The sequence below is a fragment of the Diabrotica virgifera genome, chromosome 4 (assembly GCF_917563875.1).
Source record: "Diabrotica virgifera virgifera chromosome 4, PGI_DIABVI_V3a".
NCBI lineage: Eukaryota > Metazoa > Arthropoda > Insecta > Coleoptera > Chrysomelidae > Diabrotica > Diabrotica virgifera.
In genome coordinates this window covers 67647386-67660912 of record NC_065446.1, presented here as the reverse complement: position 1 = coordinate 67660912, position 13527 = coordinate 67647386, and the positions used below count along the sequence as shown (strand labels likewise).

At 32.9% G+C, this 13527-nt stretch overlaps 1 protein-coding gene across 1 annotated transcript; it reads left to right on the top strand.

The window, feature by feature from the left end:
* Positions 1–226: 226 nt before the first annotated feature.
* Positions 227–937, top strand: LOC114324818 (uncharacterized). Its single transcript, XM_028272690.2, has one exon. The coding sequence runs from the start codon at positions 498–500 to the stop codon at positions 783–785; it is 288 nt and encodes a 95-aa protein (XP_028128491.1). The 5' UTR covers positions 227–497; the 3' UTR covers positions 786–937.
* Positions 938–13527: the final 12590 nt, after the last annotated feature.

Sequence of the window (13527 nt, the reverse complement as noted above, 5' to 3'; positions counted from 1 at the left end):
TTAAATTAAATAAATACGTATCTACGCAAATACTTGTGTTAAAGATTTAAACTGAAATATTAGAAAACACAAGCAAAAACTAGACAATTAGATACAAAAAAACCGAACACATTAAACGACACAACAAATAAATTTTCATTATTTAATCTCAGATGTTTGTCTGATTGGCTATTAATCTCTATTGGCAGTGGTCGTATAAATCAGTAATTTTCATTCTATTTGACAGTCAACAAAATTGTCAGTCATATTTAGTTACACAATTTTTTCTTTCAAATAATATTATATTAATAAAATTTGGTGATAATCTTCGATCCTTAAACAACAATTTGAATTAACTGTATGATTTATACGTCTATATCAATAACGATCAGTTGATTCCTCCATTTCCGCCGAGTGCTCGATGCCATATTGACAATTTGTAAAACCGAAAAGAGCAAATATTTAGGTAAAAAGTATTTAATTTTTTTAGTAAACAATAATTAAAAAGTGCTTATAGTATGACTTCAACAAGTGTGAATATTGGTATAACTGGAAATAAAAATTCGAGTAGGGTCCTAAAACCACCAGGCGGTGGACATACCGATATTTTTGGGATTAAAGCTGCGTCTGAAATAAAAATCCATGACAAACAACCAAATGTTCAGGAGAAGAGCAACGAACCTATTCTTGATGAAAACACAATAATACCTCTTCAAGACTCTAAAAATAAGGATAAGAAAGATATACCAGAACCCCCAAGAAGAGTAAGAGTTCCTCCAGGTGGTTTTTCGTCTGGATTGTGGTAAAATTTCCCAATATGCAGTGTCATTTAACGTAACGTTATATATGTTGAAAGTTGTAGTTCTTCTTCGAATTAGTTAACAATAGATTCAAGTTAACAAGCTTTGTCAAAAATGTTGAAATTTTAATTCTGTGAATAATAATTTTTCGGAACAAACCGTCTTTTTTATTAAAAACTGCGTATTATTAATATCTCATAGGATTAATTACTTTTTTTCGTAGGTGCAACATTTGAAGTTATAGTATTTTTTATTAGATCTCTTTAAGCAATGGGACTCTTAAATATTTGTTACAATAATTATATCTTGACAGCTAATTCTAGGATAGTACGTTCTTTAACGGTAAAATATTGCAAACCCTCTAAATTTTAAAGAACCGCTTGGATTGACTTGAAATTTGGCATACACATAGCTAACAAGTCTAAGAAAAAAAAGTGATATTGTGCCGATATGTGCTTTTGCCCCGGGAGTGGTTTTCACCCCCTCTTGGGGGTGAAAAAGTATTCGTCCAAAGTAAGTCCGGAAATTGATAAACTGACTAATTTTAAGTAACTTTTGTTCTATAGAGTTTTTTCACTAAGTCAATACTTTTCGAGTTATTTGCCAGTGAAGATGTTCATTTTTTCAACAAAATACCCACGCTTTTAGAATTGTGTAAAGAAATGCAATTAGGGAAGCCGACCCCGCATAGGGATAAGGCAAAGAGAATGATGATGAACCACGCTTTTAAACGGTTTTTTGCAAATAACTCAAATAGTAAGTATTTTGTCGAAAAAACGTTTATAGCAGAAATATAGCCTGTAAAAAATTAAATCTAGACTATCTGCAAAAACTACAGCGTCGTCAGCATATCTGATATTGTTCAGACGCACTCCATTGACTAATACGCCTTCCTGTAGTTCCCCCAGAGCTTGCTCGAAGATACATTCAGAGTATATATTAAACAGCACCGGGGGCAGGATGCATCCTTGCCTCACTCCTCTATCTATGGAGACTGCCTCTGTCAATTGGTCATCCACTTTAATATTGGCAGTTTGGTTGTAATACAAATTATATATGATTCTCAAGTCTCTATCATCTACTCCCGCTTCTTTTAAGATGTTTATGAGTTTATCATGTTTTACTCTATCAAACGCCTTTTTGTAGTCAATAAACAAATATACACGTCACAATCAACATCCCTGCATCTTTGCATAAGCACTTGGACAGCGAATAGAGCCTCTCGGGTGCCTAAGGCATCGCGGAATCCAAATCGCGTCTTTTCTGCCGTGTATCACTTTCAGAAACGTTTTGAGCAAGTGGCTCATTAGGCTAATTATTCTGTAGTCCCCACATGTTTTGACATTTACTTTTTTAGGTAAAGTTACGAAGGTCGACTTTAACCAGCTTTGGAGTACTTTTCCAGTTACGTATATTTTGTTGAATACAGTTGTTATCCATTTTATTCTTTGTTCATCCATAAATTTTAGGAATTCTACATAAAACTGGTAAGGCCATCTTTACCATCTTTAGTTGTTTTAATAGCTGACGTGACTTCTTCAATGGTAATCGGGGGTCCTGTTTGGCATTCAGTGTCTTCAATGGTATTCTGCCTTTCATCTGAAAAAGTTACTTCAACATATTTCTTCCACGTGTGTAGTTTTTCTTCCACACTTAACAGTGGTTTGCCTTGGTTATCTGCCAAACACTAACACCCAACTCTTCTAGGTTTGTATAAGCCTGCAGCTTCTTTAACTTTTTGGTGCATATTGAATGAGTCGTGTTTATGTTGCAATGGCTGGATTTCCGCACACTGTTCTCTTAGTTCTGTTAGTCGTGTATCCTTAGCTATTCTAATTGCTTTTTGATCTCTTTATCTATTCTTTTGTATAATGACATGTCCTGATCTTTGGACTTTCGCCTCTCTTCTATCATATCTAAAATCTCGTTTGTCATCCACGATTTCTTCTTTATTTTTGGTGGTTTGAGGAATTTCTCACGTATGTCTTGTGAAACTGTATGCAACTTTTCTATCTCCTGGTCCATTACATCTGATTGAATGACGGTATTCAAGTTGTTCTGTATATACCGTTTTACACTACGTTCTGTGTTTTGGTCTTTTAATAGCCTGATGTCGAATTTTGGATTGACACTACGTCTAAACTTCTTTAGCCTGAGCTTAATTTTGCCAATCAGTGGATTATGGTCTGACTTGATATCAGCTCCTGGGTATGTCTTGACTGATGTAATGCTGTTACGGAATTGGATACCTGGGCCATATCCTGAGAGGGGAAGAATACGCAATCCCTTAACTAGTCATCCAAGGAAATATTACCCGTGTTGAGCTGCCCCCCCCCACTTCCAAAAATTAAAAAACAAATAGCCCTGATTTATGAGCTATTTATGAGCTTTCATATTCCGCAAACTAAAAATTTTGAACTCGTTCCACTGAGCAGGAATTTAATACTTTATTGGGGGGGCTGACTCACTACTTAAAAATAGGAATATTGAATCGGTTTTTGCGGCAGAATTACGAGTTATTTATGAGCTCTTGAAATTATATAGTTTCGATTTTTGAGCTCATCCCCTTCACCCCCAAACAACCCTTTAATTGATTTAACTTAAGAGAAAAATGCTGAGAAAACTTAAAATATATCGTATTGCGGATATAATTCCTATAGCTTATATACTCTAAGAATAAACTATTAAATCACGTGCATTTCGATTATTGAGCTACAACCCCTTCGCAAGAAAACCACCCTATCTTCCCGGCTTAAGAAAAAGTTGTATTTAAAATGCATTAAATTAATTATTTGGCGACTACATACCATTTAATAATGTATAAGCTACCAAATTAAGCGCATTTAGATCAGTAAATTGCAATTTATTTTGTATAGTGCAGTCACTGAAGGTAAAAATCAACGATTACCTTCAATTTCGGTGAACCTTCATCGATTTTCACGAAAATTGGTCAGTGGTTAGAGAATACCTCAAGAAACAAAGGTGACATGGTACCACCTTGCGCCTTTACCCTGAGGGTGGATACCGCCGCCTTCTCAGGGGTGAAAATTACTTTATAAAAAATAACTTCACAAATCTATAAAAGAATAAATTATAAGCAAAATTTATTATATAAAGTTATTAAAATAAGTCAATACTTTTAAGTTATTAAAGACCAAAAATTTTAATTATTCGTGAAAAAAATGCATGTTTTGAAGCGGTTTTTCGTAAATCACTGAAAAACTGTAAGTTTTTACAAAAAAGTTAATAGTAGTTTAATTCGTATAGAATATAATATATAATATAATTATTATAAGAATAAACTCTTAAATCACGCGCCTTTCGATTATTGAGCTACAACCCCTTCGCAAGAAAACCATCCCATATTCCCGGCTTAAGAGAGAGTTGTACTTAAAATAATTTAAATTAATTATTTGGCGACTAGATATCGTTTAATAATTTATGAGCTCGCAAAATATACGCATCTCAATTATTAAATTGCCATTTTCTTTCTATAGTGCAGTCACTGAAGGTAAAAATCAACTATGACCTTCGATTTCGGTAAATCTCCATTCATTTTCACGATAATTGGTGAGCGGATAGAGGATACTTCAAGAAAGAAAATTAACAATAATAACTTAGCCGGAGGTATATGTCACCCCTTCTCGGGGGTGAAAATTACTTTATTAAAAATAACCCCACAAATCAAGAGAGGGACAAATTCTAAGGAAAATTTGTTATATAATGTTATTAAAATAAATCAATACTATTTGAGATATTAAAGATCAAATATTTTAATTTTTGTGTTGGTCTGTGCCCATTGAATTGGCAAGTACCTAGCATCTTCGAGTAGGGAAACATGGTGCCCTTTTAGCATGTGTTCCATTATATCTATCAACATCGACTTGTAGTCATAAAATTTTACCAAATTATATTACGTAAACCATATATTATGGGGTTACCACTATATACAGTGTGCTAGTTTCAAACTACTCGGCAGAATGCACTGAAGATGTTCTGTATTAGAACGAAAACGTTTTGCAATCCATGACATTTTAGATAGTTTTTAAATAAACGATTTTATACCAGAATATATCTCGAAGTTTTTTACTTCTCTATGAGTTTTTTTCAAAAAGTATTGATTTATTTTAATAACATTATATAACAAATTTTGCTTACAATTTGTCCCTCTCTCGATTTGTGGGGTTATTTTTAATAAAGTAATTTTCACCCCCAAGAAGGGGTGACATATACCACAGGCTAAAACCGCAAGTTGTTATTGTCAATTCGTGAAAATGAATGGAGATTTACCTAAATCGAAGGTCATAGTTGATTTTTACCTTCAGTGACTGCACTATAGAAAGAAAATGGCAATTCAATAATTGAGATGCGTATATTTTGCGAGCTCATAAGTTATTAAACGATATGTAGTCGCCAAATAATTAATTTAAATTATTGTAAGTACAACTCTCTCTTAAGTCGTGAATATGGGATGGTTTTCTTGCGAAGGGGTTGTAGCTCTATAATCGAAAGGCGCGTGATTTAAGAGTTTATTCTTAGAATATAAGCTATACCAATTAAACTACTATTAACTGTTTTGTAAAAACTTACAGTTTTTCAATGATTTACGAAAAACCGCTTCAAAACATGCATTTTTTTTCACGAATAATTAAAATCTTTGATCTTTAATAACTTAAAAGTATTGACTTATTTTAATAACTTTATATAATACATTTTGCTCTTAATTTGTTCTTTTATTGATTTGTGCAGTTATTTTTTATAAAATAATTTTCACCCCCGGGAAGGGACGGTATCCACCCTCAGGGTAAAGGTGCAAGGTGGTACCATGTCACCTTTGTTTCTTGACGTATCCTCTAACCACTGACCAATTTTCGTGAAAATCGATGAAGGTTCACCGAAATTGAAGGTAATCGTTGATTTTTACCTTCAGTGACTGCACTATACAAAATAAATTGCAATTTACTGATCTAAATGCGCGTAATTTGGAAGCTTATAAATTATTAAATGATATGTAGTCGCCAAATAATTAATTTAATGCATTTTAAGTACAAATTTCTCTTTAGCCGGGAAGATAGGGTGGTTTTCTTGCAAAGGGGTTGTAGCTCAATAATCGAAATGCACGTGATTAATTAGTTTATTCTTAGAGTATATAAGCTATAGGAATTATATCCGCAATACGATATATTTTAAGTGTTCTCAGCATTTTTCTCTTAAGTTAAATCAATTAAAGGGTTGTTTGGGGGTGAAGGGGATGAGCTCAAAAATCGAAACTATATAATTTCAAGAGCTCATAAATAGCTCGTAATTCTGCCGCAAAACCGATTCAATATTCCTATTTTTAAGTAGTGGGGGGGCTGACTCATCCCCCCCACTAAAGTATTAAATTCCTGCTCACTGGAACGAGCTCAAAATTTTTAGTTTGCGGAATATGAAAGCTCATAAATAGCTCATAAATCAGGGCTATTTGTTTTTTAATTTTTGCAAGTGGGGGGGGGGGGCAGCTCAACACGGGTGGAAATATTGAGGGCAAGAGAGGAGTAGGTCTCAAACAAATGTCATGGCTACGAAATATAAAAAACTGGACAGACATTAATAACACTGGCAAGCTTTTGCATACCACAAAAGACAGACGTCTGACTTTAAGATAATTCGTCAACGCACTATTAGTGGCGCACCACTATAGCGGCGCACCACTATAGGGTGCACGGCACGATAAGAAGAAGAGGAAGTTCTAAAGACCATAATATATTATCCAATATCTGCGCCACGTGTATAATTATTGTTTTGTTTTGTTGATATATAATTTTATTTACCAAAAATAACATCCAATACCTTTGATTCAAATTTCATATTTTGTTATTTTTTCTATTTGTCTAAATACTACAAAATAAAATATTTGCCCTGCTATTTCCTTTTAAAATTTCTACTATTAGATGTCTAAAACGTAATATTATTCTGACCCTTATCAGTTTCCGAGAAATAAAATTTATTGAAAATGTTAAACTCAATTTCAGAAATTCCTTAATGCTGAAGTAGGTATCGGATTATGTTTGATAGACTCGGCTCCCACGCATAAGTCTGGATTTGATGTACAAAACAGGGATGAAAATACGTATGTATTTCGAAAATATATGTTTTAGGTATGTGGGTTGTAACAAAAATAGCTCGAAAATGTTATTGATAAAGAACTTGTAAAGAACAGACAGTATATTGTTTATCAAACATATACAATGATTGTAATTTATACATCAAATTTAATATTCTAAATAAAATACACTCATAGACAAAAATATGGAATATTTTGAAATTATGTGATGTGAAATTCTTTGTGCTGCAATCCTTAGTCCTCCAGGGTCATATAAATAGAAATAGGATTTCTTTTCCGAATGCGATATTTTAACGTACCCATGAATGACCTATCGGATTTAAATCTTATAATATATACTCTGGGCTAATTAGCAAAATACAAGGAAAAGTTATATACCAGCAATTTTATTGCTGGAATCGAATCTTATGATTGTACATATTAATAGTATAGATATGCAAAGTCCGCAGATAGTGTGCTACTTTTTTTATAAACAAAATAGCGCCCGAAAATCGTTTTTTTTTCAATTTTTGCTCTATAACTCCAAAGATTTTAACTTTACACCAAAAACACTCAAATAAAAATTCACCGTAATTAAATTCTGCATAGAGACGTATTTTTCCCGATTTGCTTTGACGAAAAATTTTCCCCGGAAAATGCGGGTTTTTCCAACAAAATATTTAATTTTCAACTAAAATTTTAGATAAGTAATTGTTTATCAAAATGAAAAAGATGAGTGAAAAATTAGATTGTATGGATAATAGAGGCATAAGAATAGAACAAAAACTAAATGAAGTGCAAAATGATTTACAGCTCATGAAACTGGAAATCGCAGAATTAAAAGCTGAAAATATAGCATTAAAATCAGAAAATAAAGTACACGAAAAAAGAATAGAAGATCTAGAAAGAGAGGTAAGAAAGAAAAATATTATAGTATACGGTAAAAGAGAGAAAGAAGGTGAACAAGAAAATGATATGATAAAAAGTATACAAAATATGGCAATTAAAATCCAAGTTCCACTAAATGAACACACAGACATAATAGACATAAAACGCGTTCGTATACAAAGAGATCCCCTAAGACAGTTACCGAGACCTATACTACTGGAACTTAAAAGCGGTTCCAAAAGAACTGAAATATTGAACCAATCGAAAAGACTAAAAGGAACAGACATTTACCTAAGTGAAGATTATTCCAAGGAGATACAAGACCAGAGAAAAATATTGAAACAACACTTAAAGGAAGCAAGAGAAAGGGGTCAGAAGACATCGCTAAATTATAATAAGCTAAAAATAAACGACAAAACATATACTGTGGAAAGCTTAGGATACAAGAGGACACAAAGCGAAATGATGAATACTAAAACACCTCAAGGAAAACCCAGAGGAAGAACATATACGGAAAGATCACCAGGAGATGACGAAAATGAATCACAAAATATGGCGAAAATAACCAAGACTGCACATAATTCCGGCACAAAGCCAAAAAACTGAGATTGTATGTAAAAGTAGCACATAGTAAAGAACAAACGACTAGTATCACTAAAACATACCGGCAAACGAATATGGAAAACGCATTTATGGAATGTAAAGAGACTGTAAAGAAAATGAATGAAAACCTGAAAACGAAACTAGCACGGAAAAAGAACAACGAATCAAACATAAGAAAAAGAGATAGAAAAAGAAAAACCAAGAAGAAAAATAGAGTAAAAGTAGGAACCTGGAACGTTCAAACATTATTGAGACCAGGAAAAATGGAAGAGGTAGCAAGAGAAATGCAAAGATACAGAATAGACATACTAGCACTACAAGAAATACGATGGAAGGGAGAAGGAAATATCAAAAAGAAAAACTACACAATATACTACTCGGGAGAAAACAAGCAAGGAAAAAACGGTACAGCATTCATGGTTAACAGTAAGATTAGGGACAAAGTTATAGAATTTAAAGCGATAAATGGACGAATGTCGTATATAAAAGTAGAAAACAAACAAGCCAATATAACAATCATAAACATATATGCACCCACCGAAAATGCACCAGAAAATGATAAAATTGAATTGTATGAACAACTGGAAGAATTATATGAAAGATTACCCAGAAATGATATAGTACTAATGGTTGGTGACTTCAATGCAAAAGTAGGCAAAGAAAACCAGTATAAAGAAGTAGCAGGGAAAGAAACTATTCATGACGAGACAAACGATATCGGAAGAAAATTATGCCAACTAGCAGCAATAACAAACAGTTACATTATAAGTACAAACTTCATGCACAGAAGAGAGCATAAAGTAACATGGTTGATACCTGGCACAACAGATGGCAATCAGATAGATCACATACTAATATCCAAAAAATGGAAAGCAATAATGCACGATGTCAGATCATATAGAGGAGCAAACGCGGACACAGACCATTTTCTAGTAATAGGAGAAATCAAAATGAAGATAATTAAAGCAGAGAGAACAAGACAAAACAAAAGAAGATGGAATCTGGAGAAGTTAAAAGTACAGGAACTAAGAGAACAATATGAGGCAACCCTAAAGGAAAACCTAACACAAGCAAATAACACAGAGGACATATGGAAAAATATAAAAGAATCCATTTTGAATTCAGCTGAAGAGGTGCTAGGACAGAGGGAAATAAAAAGAAGGAAAGAGTGGTTTGATGCAGAATGCGAAAACAAAATCAAACAGAAAAACCAAGCAAGAGATAAATGGATATCATCTCAAGAAGTGCATCATCGAAACGAATATAAAGAAAAAAAGAAAGCAGCCGATAATTGTTGCAAGAACAAAAAAAAACTATGGATCGAAGAGCTGTTAAAGGAACTAGAAATGAATAGTAAAGACAGCGCCAAACTATTTGGATACCTAAAAGCTCAACAAAGGAAAGGCAGACCAGTAGTTAAAATTGACAATAGATCATGGGAAACACACTTCACAGAACTATATAGATGCAAAGAAAGCCCGGAAGAGGAGGTAGGCGCAATGGAAGATATTAGAGATAATGCAATAGGGATGCCAACACATGATGAATATTTAGCCATCATTCAAAAAATGAAACAGAAAAGAACACCAGGCCCAGATGAAATTCCCAATGAACTAATTAAAAACGGAGGGGAAAAGTTATTAACAAGCATCTATAACCTAATAGTTAGAATATGGGACGCAGAAGAAATGCCCGAGGATTGGAAAGAAGGCAGAATTATACCAATATTTAAGAAAGGAGAAGTAACAAACTGTAACAATTATAGAGCAATATCTCTACTGAGTACAACATATAAAATTCTAACAGCCCTCATCAAACAAAAACTTAATCAATTCACAGAGAAAAAAATTGGGGACTACCAGCAAGGATTCAGAGAAGGCAGATCCACTACAGATGCGATCCACATAGTTACACAAACAATAGAAAAATGCCACGAACACAACATAGAACTCCACATCCTCTTCGTAGACTTCAGACAAGCCTTTGACTGTATTGGAAGAAACAAATTATTTATTGAAATGAAAAATCAAGATATACCAGCAAAATTAATCAGATTAACAAAAATGACCATGGATGGAGCTCGAGCCAAAGTAACAACAGAAGAAGGTAGCACAAAATCAATTGCAATAGAAACAGGAGTGCGACAAGGCGACTCCCTGTCGACCACATTATTCAACATAGCACTAGAAGGAACAGTCAAGGCCAGCAAAATTAAAGGAACTATAGCCCACTCCTCAACACAAATAGTTGCATATGCAGATGATTTAGTTCTTATGGGAAGAGACAAGGAAAGATTAAAAGAAGCAGTAACAATCCTGGCAAAAGAAGCACGGAAAAGAGGTCTAGAAATTAACGAAGGAAAAACAAAATATCTACTCTGCTCTAGAAGAGAAGATAACAGGATGAGAGAAACCAAAATAGAAAACTACATTTTTGAAAGAGTCCAAAAATTTAAATATTTGGGAGTAATAGTGAATGGCCAAAACAAGAGAAGTGAAGAAGTAAAGGGAACGAATACTAACAGGCAACAAAACATACTGGAGATATCATAGGCTTATGAAGGACAAGAACTTATCCAGAAATACAAAACTGAAAATATACAGAGTTGCAATCAGACCAGTAGTTACGTACGCAGCTGAGACAATGTGCCTCACGGAAAAAGATGAAGAAAAATTGAGAATATTCGAAAGGAAAATCCTCAGACGCATTATGGGCCCGATAAGAATGGACAACGGAGAAATGAGAAGAAGAATGAACCATGAACTAAGAGACATAATGAAGGGAGAAGATATAGTTAGATTTATTAAATCACAGAGGCTGAGATGGCTGGGACACATAGAAAGAAGGAAAAACGACCGACTGATTAAGAAGATCACCAAATGGAAACCGGCAACTGAAAGACCAAGAGGAAGACCCAGAGAGAGATGGGAGGACCAGGTCATGAGAGATATCAAAATTCTGGAAGTGAGAAACTGGAGGGAACTATGCACTTATCGAAATGAGTGGAAGAAAATAGTAACGAAAGCCAAGTCATATAACAAACTTTGACAACATACAAGTGGAATGCGGAGTGATTCACCGCAATAAGCGAATCTGAGAGCTCTAAGTAAGAGCGGCAAACATTCCACCTGGAATGAAAAGCCCTGATGATGATGATGAATTGTTTATCAATAATTAAATAATTGGTAATATAAAAGTTTTTTTCGTATAGATTACAATTCCACAAGCCGATGGAAATTGAATGAACAGTTTAGCAACAATTGAATTGTTAATTAAAAATTTACGGTCGCTATAATAACTACAATAATTATGATACATAAGAATAACTATGATTTTTGTATAAAAAGATACTGTACCCATCTAATGTACTTTACATAATTGAAATTGGACTATTTAAGCGGCCTCAGGAATATTTTAAAATTATAAACAATTTTTTGGCTTATAATTAAATAGAATATCTGGGGAAATATTAAATTAAATTAAATCATGAAAACGGTATTGGAATAAAAGCGGCAGGACGCTTCTTTTAAAAGAAAAAACTTTTAATTGTGATCAGTGTCTCCTGAGATACAACCGGTCAAACTTGACCGGCATTTACGACAAAGATAAAAACAACAGCATCATAATTTTCGAAACGTCACCTTTTAATTTTTGTCTTCTTTCTCCACACCAATTTTCATATCTTTAAAATACTCATAACATATATTATTATAATAAAAACTATCGATATTACGTGTGAAACTTGCCAAAAATAGCAAAATTTCAATCAAAAATTAGGTTGGAGAAAATGTAATCTCAAAGTTTAAAATACGTTAAAAAAACGCATTTTCTCAGCTTCCCATGGAGCAATTTTCTTCATTATTTTTTTGTTCCCAAGTAACTCGAGGAGAGTCATCTAACTAACGCATTATTAAATGTTAAGCTTGCTTTTGTTTTGTTATAATAGATTAATTTATTTATAAGAAAAGAAAACTAGGTACATATTTTTTCCAGTTGTATACTTTTAGATAAACTTACTACAAGTGTACCTTTTAACGTTAAAAACACAAATATTCTCATTTGAAAGCTGTATTATTATTTAAACAATCTTTATTAAAACAAATTAAAAAATTTTGTTATAATAAATAAATTAATTTATTATAACAAAACAAAAGCAACTTTGACATTTAATAATGCGTTAGTTAGATGGCTCTACTCGAGTTACTTGGGAACAAAAAAAGAATGAAGAGGATTGCTCCATGGGAAGCCGAGAAAATGCATTTTTTTAACGTATACCGATTTTGAACTTTGAGATTACATTTTCCCCAACCTAATTCTTGATTGGAATTTTGCTATTTTTGGCAATTTTCACTCGTAATATCGATAGTTTTTTTTATAATAATATATGTTATGAGTATTTTAATGATATGAAAATTGGTGTGGAGGAAGAAGACAAAAATTAGAAGGTGATAGTTTGAAAATTATGATCTTTTTTTTATATCTTGGCCGTAAATGACGGTCAATTTTGGCCGGTTGTATCTCAGGAACCACTCATCACAATTAAACGTTTTTTCTTTTAAAAGAAGAGTCCTGCCGCTTTTTTTCCAATACCGTTTTCATTATTTAATTTAATTTAATATTTCCCGAGATATTCTATTTGTTTATAAACTAAAAAATTGTTTATAATTTTAAAATATTCCTGAGGCCGCTTAAATATTCCAATTTCAATTATGTAAAGTACATTAGATAGGTACAGTGGCTTTTTATACAAAAATCATAGTTATTCTTATGTATCGTAATTATTGTGGTTATTATAGCGACCGTAAATTTTTAATTAACAATTCAATTGTTGCTAAACTGTTTATTCAATTACCATCGGCTTCTGTAACTATAATCTATACGAAATGAACTTTTATATTACCAAGTTATTTAATTATTGATAAACAATCACTCATCTAAAATTTTAGTTGAAAATTATAGATTTTGTTGGAAAAACCCGCATTTTCCGGGGAAAATTTTCGTCAAATTAAATCGGGAAAAACACGACTCTAAGCAGAATTTAATCACGGTGAATTCTTATTTGAGTGTTTTTGGTGTAAAGTTAAAATCTTTGGAGTTATAGAGCAAAAATTGAAAAAAACACGATTTTCGGGCGCTATTTTGTTTATAAAAAAAGTAGCACACTATCTGTGG